The sequence below is a fragment of the Seriola dumerili genome, unplaced genomic scaffold (genome assembly GCF_002260705.1).
Source record: "Seriola dumerili isolate Sdu_G_001 unplaced genomic scaffold, Sdu_1.0 BDQW01000081.1, whole genome shotgun sequence".
Taxonomy (NCBI): Eukaryota; Metazoa; Chordata; class Actinopteri; order Carangiformes; family Carangidae; genus Seriola; species Seriola dumerili.
In genome coordinates this window covers 5,082,795-5,092,807 of record NW_019174336.1, presented here as the reverse complement: position 1 = coordinate 5,092,807, position 10,013 = coordinate 5,082,795, and the positions used below count along the sequence as shown (strand labels likewise).

The window sequence follows — 10,013 nt, the reverse complement described above, 5'->3', positions numbered from 1 at the left end:
GATGAAGTTGTGTGTGTTTGTGTGTGTGTGTGTGTGTGTGTGTGTGTGTGTGTGTGTGTGTGTGTGTGTGTGTGTGTGTGTGTGTGTGTGTCTACCTATGAATTCCAACAAAGCTTGCACTGTCTGAAGTGATGTGGACAAGGCAGACTATAAAGCAAGGAACTATAAGCATGCATGTCTTTATGTGTGTGTGTGTTCATCAGCACTGTCATGTGCACACGAGTGAGCATGTGATTCTCTATTGTGACTCAGTGTTGTTGGGTAGCTAAGGAGGCTGAGCGTGGTATTAACACCGCCATGGTTGGGGATTGTATTCCCAGCAGGACCACCCATGTTAGAAAAGCCACTATTGGTTGGGATCAAAGCGCCCACCAAATCACCAGTGGTGGTCCTGGGATATATAGTATGATCATGAAGTGTGAGAGGGGGGGGGGGGCGCTTGACATTGTTCTGCAGCTTCTAGCTAGCTACTGCAGTAACAGCTTGTTCTGCCTCTGCAGGCTTCTCATTTTCACACCAGTTTCCACTGAAGCCAAAAAATCAATTGGCAAGCCTTGATCCAGAGGGTTGCATCTGTCTACTGTAAGGTGTCCACCAATCAGGGGATGTCAGCAGCACTGCAGTATGAGGTCAATGATTCAAAGAATTTTATATGATAAAGGTCTGAGGGCAGAAATATTGTTCATAAAGTCAGTGAAAGTGGTTGACAGTGCGCAAGATTCTTTGGTTCCTTCACAGTTTTTGATCCTACCCACCTGACGATGATGTTATATCCTGGAATTACTGATAAAGTTAGCTATATCTCCTTAAATCAACCTGGTACCCAACTGGTAATAAATGACAAACCGGGCTACACCACAGCTAAATGTGCAGATATTATTCTAACAGTGTCTAAAAATTTGCAGTCACACAAATAACAACTGTTGCTAACTGCTGGTGAGTAGAGCTGCACAATTAATCGAAATATAATCAAAATCACAATATGGCCAAGTGCAATATCCAAATTGCAGGAGCTGCAATTTTTTTGATCATGGTAAAATGCGTCACAGCATTGTTGTGCATTGTTAGCACCATTAGCACCATAAGCATGTTGGTGCTACAGAGATGCCCCAGCCTACAAATCATATTCTCCAGATGTAAGGGAACATGTTTGTTTGGTACAAGACCCAACAAAAATCCCATCATCATTATCATCATAATATCTGCGAAAATAATCGCAATATGATTTTTTCGTGCAGCCCTACTGGTGCACTAGCTAATTGTGCATCACAAATGGGCTAACACATTCAACATGCATGTAGACATTATTTCCAACAACCTACAATAATGTAATCAAAGTCCTGTCAAACCCGTGTATCTCAACAATGTCTCCAAAACAGTTTTATCTCAAGCTTTGTGAAATGAAATGGTTTGATCAGCGTAAGAAGAAGATTTTTTGCAAAGACTTTAAACTCACCTGATCTGCAGAGGCATGCCTCTAGAGAAACATAACACACATTTGAATTCCAGCAAAATAACACTTCAAAGTGATCTAATGGATTAATACCAATAATTTTGACACCCCTGGCCATGACATCACCTACAGGACATTGTGCAGGTTGATTCTACACTGAAAACAACAGCAGGTGCAACCTGCTTTAAGCCAAATCAAAGTCAAATCTTCAAGAGACAAAATGTGTGTTAAGACAATCACACAGATATTGTCCATGCTGAAAAAACATTTACATCCACGCCCAGTAAAATTAACAAAAGTACCACCACACTATGTGCACTGACATGGTCTGCAGAGTATTACACACAAGGTGCAGAGCAGTGCAGAACAATCCAAAGAGAAGGGAAAATCAGAGTGCGTATGGAGTTACAACAGCCAATACCTTTACATTCTGTCGCCTTTGACCTTTCACATGCAATCCATCTAAATCCAACAGAAGACATCCCAGGAGCAAGTACCATCCACCATGGTAGAGCATGACTGCAGGAGACACTCCGTCTGTCCACAATTCAGCTCTGCTCACATTGTACCCACAAGCAGACCTCTGCACAGGAGGCTGATCCAGCTCCTAGCAGACACACCCACACACCTACCGGGTACACACACACACACCCTTCCACTTTTACAAGGCATACATCTTGTGCAAACAATACACCTAATCTGGTAGGAGATATAGCCCTGCCCATTAGCCCTGAGGGTAGCCTCTGTGAACAGTGAGAAAGAGGGAACTAACAGAGAAATTAAAACTGACAGAGACAACTGTAAAGTAAAATCTGGGACAATTTAAACTTCAAAACAACCCATAGTCTTTTAGATAATAAATATTATTTCATCCACAAAAAAGTCTGAATCCAATGTTCTAAACACATTAAATCCTCAGCATCCAATTTGTCAGCAGTTAGCTAACCAAACTAGATTGAGGGTGAGAGTGAACATCTGATCACACCAAGCTATTGGCACAACGCTAACTGCAACATCATGGGCAACTAAAATCTGCCCTGGTGAGTAACTGCTCCTCCCAACTGAGGGGGAGCAGAACAAATGAAAACAGGGACAGGGATGATGTGAGGGAATCCCCACTGCTTTCACACATGGACAGATTTTGGTTGAGGGGAGCCTGCACACCAGAAGAAAAACAAAAATCTCTGGTGGGGAATTAGAGGAGAGGAAAGCCACAGTGAAATAAACCAAACTCAGCGAAATAACCGCAGTTGAGAGAACATTTGAGGGGAAAATATTCACCGCTGGCTTGATTTACACCATTGGGCCAACATAGAGGAGACCTCCTCTGCATGAAAAGTCAAGATCAATGGGGCAGCTCTGTGTCACAGGAAGTGTTTCTTCATGTCTATTAGGAACAAAAGGAGAGGTGGTCTAGCATAAACAGCAATATAAATGAATGAGAGCAGAGGGAGGTTGAGTCAGGGTGAACAGAACTGCTTTAAAACTGCAGGGCAGATGTGCAGAGGGAAATCAGTGTTCCCTTTTTTTAATTGTAAACAACTTCCCAGCACATTGACGTCCTCCCCGCCACATAATCTCTTCCAGAGTGCTCTGCCGTGTGCACTGGAAATGTACTAACTTTAAGAGTCAGGGCCTGGAGCGTAAGGATTTCAGTCCTTGTGGAGCGGTATAGCACTGGGAAGACAGAGAGGAGAGCGGCTGCATGTTGCTGATGCAGCAGTCTTGTGACAACTTTCCATCACCTAGCATTTAACCACGTCTGATTTATCTGCACAGCATAGATACCTCATACTAAATGATAGTTTGGGAGAGGAAAATTATTAGTTTGAGCATGCTGGAACTTCTCACATTGAGAATTGGTCCTGCGGTGATTAGTGACAAAAGAAAGAAACAACCAGACAAGAATTCCTCCTTTCCATAGTTTCCATCCATTCTTTCCAAATCTTTGATCTCATCCTCCTTCTCTTTCATCCAAGCATCACCTCTTTCAACAACCCACTTCCTCTTGTACTCCATGATTTGAGGGCCTCCTGGCTTGTCTGTAATTACTTTATTTTATATTGGAAGCAGTGATAAACCTTGCCAGGCAGATGAGAAGTTACTGCTCATCTATGGTAATGCTAATAAAAGGAAAGCTCAACAGTGTGCAGAACCATCCTGTTTTTTAAAAAACAAAGGCTCTTTCACTTTTTTACAGCAAACACAAAGCATGCTTCCTCGTCCTTCATTCATACTCTTGTAAACCCATTATTTGCTCTTTGATGCGTAATGCAACTCAGAAAACCCCAGAAAAGACCATCCCAAGAATCCATCCCAAAACATGGATTTTAGGGGATTGTTTTAATATTAGACTTTTCTCATTACACTGTCTTGGGAAATGAGAGCTCTGTATTCTGCTGACTGCTTTCTTTTGCTGCTCTGACATGTTCGCGTTGCAGTGTGTCATCTTCTTGCGATGCCAACAGTTTGGTTGAGCAACTCCCAGCGTGAACAGACCTCAGAGTGTTTCTTGAGACAATTATTTGATTGGTTTTGACCTTTTAAAAATAGCTTACTTAACTCTTTTACAGAGCTGTAACACACAGGGCTACAATGTGTGGATTTACAATAGTTTACAATCCATGTAAACTATATATTATTCATGCACTTTATATACTTTTACAAAGAGAGGGAGATCCATAGAAAAAGATGTTCTTTATTGACTTTTCTCTGCCTTTCATGGTCATAAAGGATGACATCCACTAATCACAGAGCTCTGCAGACACAGGAGGAGAAAACTCCACCTATTCCTTCACCAGATGCATCATCTTATAGCCAACCCCAGCAGGACGTCCATTTTGCACAGTTAAAATATTCTACTCAAGCTTTTCTGGCCAGCCTCAGCAGATATTAAGTCTTCAGTCTGTAATTTGAGGAGGTCCGTCAGGACATCTACCTGCTTCCATCAGTCTTTGTTGCTAGGAAACCTGGCAAATTTGACTGTTAAGCAACCTCGTCTTTCTACAGGGCACCATTTAGAGGAGAACAAGAGAAGAATTAAAAGAGCAGTATTGAGTTCCATAAAGGACTGTGATGTTGTTTTTGGCAAACAATGTAATCGCTCTGACAGTTAAGGAATGATATCAACTTCTCATCCACACACCAGTGTACAGTTTGCACTGACTCAGCTCTACTGACAAGCGGATGATCAGTCATGACATTCGTAATGATAGCTTTGTAGGAGCAGCACATCTTTCCCTCACAATCTGGGCGAGAGGTGAATGCAGGGTAACCTGCCCGTCTAACTCTCTATACAACCCAGCTGGATGACTCTGACCTGGACCTGACCTTTGACCTCAGCTTTGGCCAGCTGCTGCCTCTGGCCAAGAACGCAGCATGGCCAGAAAGTGAGAGTAAAGCAGTGAGAGAAGAGCGTGACTTCAAATGAACCTAATGTGTTTGCGTGATGTGTAAGTAAGCCAACGATTAATGCATGTTCAAGGTAATGATCTGGAGCATCGTCTGTTTGGTAAAGACTTTAGATCCAATGGGTCGTTTATTAATCAGCAATACTCAACCATTTTAACGATTAAACTTTGCTCAGACATAACAATTCCACCTATGTCATTTCATAAGAAACTGTTGCCAGACTTAAAATACTTTCTGAACCATGGTGGATTGACAGAGTCATGGAAAAGTATAGAAATAATGGATCATTTTCTTCCGCCTCTTTGTTTTTGTCTCAGCTTGCCAGTTAAAAGCTATTGTTTGACAAGTTTTATGAAAGAGGGCTCTCTAGTGACGCAAGTGGAAACTCTTGGTTGTGATAGGACATGGAACAGACAGTATTAAGACCACAGGCGTGTGTGCATCTGCTTCTCTCTCTGACAGATGGAGCTTTAGGGAACAAGTGAATAAAACCATTTATAAAACTGAGAGCCCTCTGATGGACTGGATTCAGTCTTGTGGTGACGTTCGATGTAGAAAAACAAACAGCTCTGTCATGCTCAGTCTCTCCCTCTCTTTCTGACACACATATATTCTACATACACAAAGAAACTCCACATTTCTGATCAAGAACGAACAATTCTGATCACTGTCGAGCATTTAAGTGGAACTGCAATTTATCTGTAAAATGATTTTTCCAATTATTTTATAAATCGTTTATTCTATAAAATAATAACTGGCCATCAAGAGTTGCCAGTGAGCAAACTGATTACTTACATGTTTTGTTTCATCAAATGTCAGAGATCTTAAGTGATTCAATTTACAATGATATGAATCAACAAAAAGCAGCAAAGTAAAAAGATACACATAAATACTACAATTTACAAAAGAAAGTAATTCTGACTAATATAGAACGTGTTGAACATGAGGGTTCAAAACCGTCAACATCCTCAGCTCTGGCTTTGTAATCACATATTTAGCTAAGGTCCCTGACCTCCAGGAGTGTTTAACATCTCCGTACACATTGAAGGAACTGTAGATTAACTGGTCAAGTGCCACGTCTCCAAAGAGAGCACCTGTCAAGGGAGCTGTTGGCCCCAGACAGGACATGCATCAAAGTCAGGAAACCCCAACAACGAGGCCCCACAGTTAAAAATGTTACGCCTCAAAGACAACAGCAGCAGACCTTAGCAGAAGAGAAATAGATCTTGTTAATGAAGTGCTGTGTGTGGATTTAATGAGAAACAGGCCGTGTCCAAAATCACTCCCTAATTCATCCATTCATTCACTATTTCCTATATGATAAACCAGAGCTGCACTTTGCAACTTGCCTGTTTGATCAGTCCATTAGTCGTTTAGTTCATAGAATGTCACAAGGTGACGTCTTCATTTAGATGAGAAGACTGACACCACTGTGTTTTTAAGGTGAATGTATGCATGTAGCTGGAGACAGGAGAAAGTTAGCTTAGCTTAGCATAAAGCCTGAAAACGAGGGTAAGCAGCTGGCTTTGTCCAAATGTAACAAAATCCTCCGACCAACACCTCCAAAGCTCATTGAAGACACGTTATATCTCGTTCTACAGAACAAAAACAGCGGGTTATGTACCAGACTACTTCTTGGCCAGGACCAGTTGCAAGGTAACAAGCATGGACTCTTAGAAGTTACTGGAAATACTCAGTTATGTAACTCCCCATGTACAGGTGAAATGTCGATTTTACATTTTGGTTTTGTATGAATATTGTGATTCTTCATTCAAAAATAATTTGTTTTAATTCAGGTGGGCCACATTCAAAAGGGGATGGTGTTAAATGCAGTACCAGCACACAGATTGATTGATAAATGATTGATTCTTGGACACAGCAGAGGAGCACAGAGCCAGAGATACAGGGACACAGAGACGTGTTAACATAAAGAGACAGACAGACACAGAGACAGACAGACTGCCAGAGGAGACAGATTCAGACACAACAAAAAAATCTGAAAAACAGAAACAGATGAATGGAGAATGACAGATAATGAGAAAGAGATGCAGCCAGCTGAGGAAGATTTCACCAACTAAAAAATCAAATCTGCTGCAGCTTGTTCCTGCAAACAACACTCAACACAAAACAGCAGGAGAGGTCTCTGTCGTCTACATCATCACGAAAGCATCCCAATGCCATCCTGATGGAGAACCTCTGTGCCTGGCGGGGCTGGCATGGCACAGCACGGTCTGCTATGTTTTATAGTCAGGATTGTAGTCACTACTCTGGCTGCACACTACTGTATGCTGTAAAGAGAACCAGACCCTCGCTGATTATTTCAGACATTTTTCTATGGACACGAAAATGTAAATTCAAACCAGCTTCACTTTTCCTTCATGTCCGAGCATATGGGTTTGCCGGTGTTTACATTTTAAACGTGCGGATTCCAGAAACACGGTTTAGTGCCAGTGTAAACAATTGTATGTATATGAGGGACTATGTTTTGTTTGGTCTGAGGTATTAAACTACAGTGTGTGTGTGTAGTCATAACAAAATGGATGTCTAAATGTACAAGCTAGCTCATTGCGAATTTATATGCACTAATCAGTTTAAAATATTCATCATCAGCAACAAGCAGTACGTTTTAAATGTCAAATGAAATGTTGTCACGACTTCCTTAATTTTTGAGATATTTACTTTTGACACAGGATATTCAGGTAAGATAATAAATATTGAGAGTGGAAACCAATGGACTCAGTTATGGAGAGAAAGACAATTTGATTTGACAGAACAAGCAGGAAGGTGACAATAATACAACTTGACTGAGCTGAGCAGACACTGTTAAACACATACATGACTTGTGTACTCACACTGTACTGATCAACTGATCATTAACAACATGGGTACTCATACAGGATGTAAACACTGAACACTTGATTGGTTTTATCCATGGATAATTCCAATAAACTTTTAAATTCTTCTATTCTTCTGTTAAAACAAGACGGCTGTGTCTTCAAAACAGAATTCAAAGAAGACAAAAGCAGCATCATGTTGTGTGATTTTACTTTGAACACAAAGTAAAAAGAACAATGTTAACAATATGTCTGTCTTTGGAGCTTAGACCAGTTGTTTTTCTATTACAGCACAAGGTTAATCAACACTACAGTCAGCTACAACATGAAAATTATGACTCCAATAATACTAAAACCAGTTTGTTACAGTTTATAATGGATCTTTTGACAGCAACCATGTGACAAATTGTAATGTGGAGCTGCTCAAATTAAGACAGGAAAATAAAATTTTCCATCACCCACTCGCTGATTGGTGATCACTTTGGTGAATAATCAGGCATCACAGTCTCCCTGGGGCCTGATTGTAAAATTAGACAGGGTGTCCACTTGAGGGTTGAAATTTGGCTAAATCCATCCAGTGTCAGCCCAGCTTTAGTTGGACTAAGTGGCACCCACTGATGAATCAAGAGGTCTCCACTGAAGATCCAATGTTTGCCATGAAGTAGTTTTCAGAAGAACCCATTTTATTTTATCTTTAATGGCAGAAACAAACAGAATTAAGTGACTGTTGATGTGTAGGTTCACCATATATTGTGACTGGCTTTCCTATCATGCTCCTCATGAGGGATTCGGAGCCAGCAGCTCTACCCAGCTCCTCACTTGTGGTATCCTTTTGCTCTAAGGCTGATTGTTTTAATTTTACACTGATTTAAGGTTGCAACTAATGATTATTTTCATTATTGATTAACTTGATGTTTATCTTCTTGATTAGTTGATGAGTCATTTTGTCAATAAGATAACAATGCCCTTCATAATTTCCCACACCCCAAGGTGACGCCTTCAGATGTCTTTTGTCCAACCAACAACAGTCCATACCCAAAGACAATTAATTTACTATCATGTATGACAAAGAAAAGCATAACATCTTTCCATTTAAGAAGCAGCAAATGTTTGGTATTTTTGCTTTGTTCCTAATGATTACTTTCCAGTCAGTCAACTTTGATTAATCCTGTAATTGTTGCAGCTCTATACTGATTATCACAGAAAAACACTTAGACTTTTTTGACCTTTTTAACCAATTTTTACCCTGATTTTTTGTCTCACATGCCTCCAAACATTAAAGGAAGCAACTATGGAATTAAAAAAGACACTGATGATCACCATAGATTACAGGTTTTCTGACACAGAGATTACTCAGTGGTTCTGATTCTATTTAAGGAACATGAAAATAAAAGATAAGCAGAATACACAGTGAACCAAAAAGTAAGTTGTTAGTTTTTTTTATTGTTTCCATATTTTTCCTCTATTTCTTAATTTATTTAAAATATATATATTTCCAGATGTTTTTGGTAAAAATCAAAAGACCCCTACCTATAATTAATCAAAGCAGGTTTTCAGCTTCAACACCCACATGAACCCTTGTGCAAGCCACAACAAAGACCAGTGAGCAGACACAGACTGATGGGCCACAAAGCAGACAGGTCAGGTACACAGGCGTCTCACAGGACTCACACTCGCACTCACACACACACGCACACACATATATATATATATATGTATACACTCAAAAGCACAAGCAAAATGGGCCAGTCAGCCAAGGATAAGAGGCGGGGCTGCCGGTTGGGGCCTCTGACGCCTGAGGCTCAGCACCACAGCGCTAATTAATGACAGACACTGGACTGGTGGTTTTACAGACAGAGACCGATGAAAAAACACAAAGCTGGTGAAACCAGACCAGTGGTTAGTATACATGACTGTAGCTGCCTGCCTGTCCACAGCTGGATATAATCACCATGACGACTGGTTAGATACCCACACTCTTGAACTAGAGCTTTGGGACACAGCTGTGAAACCATGCAACTGCCTGTTTTTTTTTGTTTTTTGTTTTGTTTTTAACACCTTAATGAGCTGGGGATTTTCAACACAGCTTTTAAGAGCACTGCAATGTTTCTCAGCATTGGGGACCAAAATATTCGACTCACAGTTTTGCCAAGGCTCAAAAATGACTCATCCTCGGGATCCCCCAGCAGGTCCTCCAGGTCATTTGAGGACAGCAGAATATTCTGCGAGGAAACAGAAGCGAAAATTTCTAAATTTAAAAAACCACAAACAAAGACAGCTCAGAGCTAAACTGTTGAGCAACCAAACACCCAGAG

General features: G+C 40.7%; 1 protein-coding gene across 1 annotated transcript in view; it reads right to left on the bottom strand.

The window, feature by feature from the left end:
* col27a1 (collagen type XXVII alpha 1 chain) overlaps positions 1-10,013 on the bottom strand; it is a 70,263-nt gene that overhangs the window by 55,600 nt on the left and 4,650 nt on the right. The window contains exon 4 of the mRNA XM_022744445.1: positions 9,840-9,920. Coding sequence (XP_022600166.1) covers positions 9,840-9,920 — 81 coding nt within the window. The remainder of the gene's footprint in view (positions 1-9,839; positions 9,921-10,013) is intronic.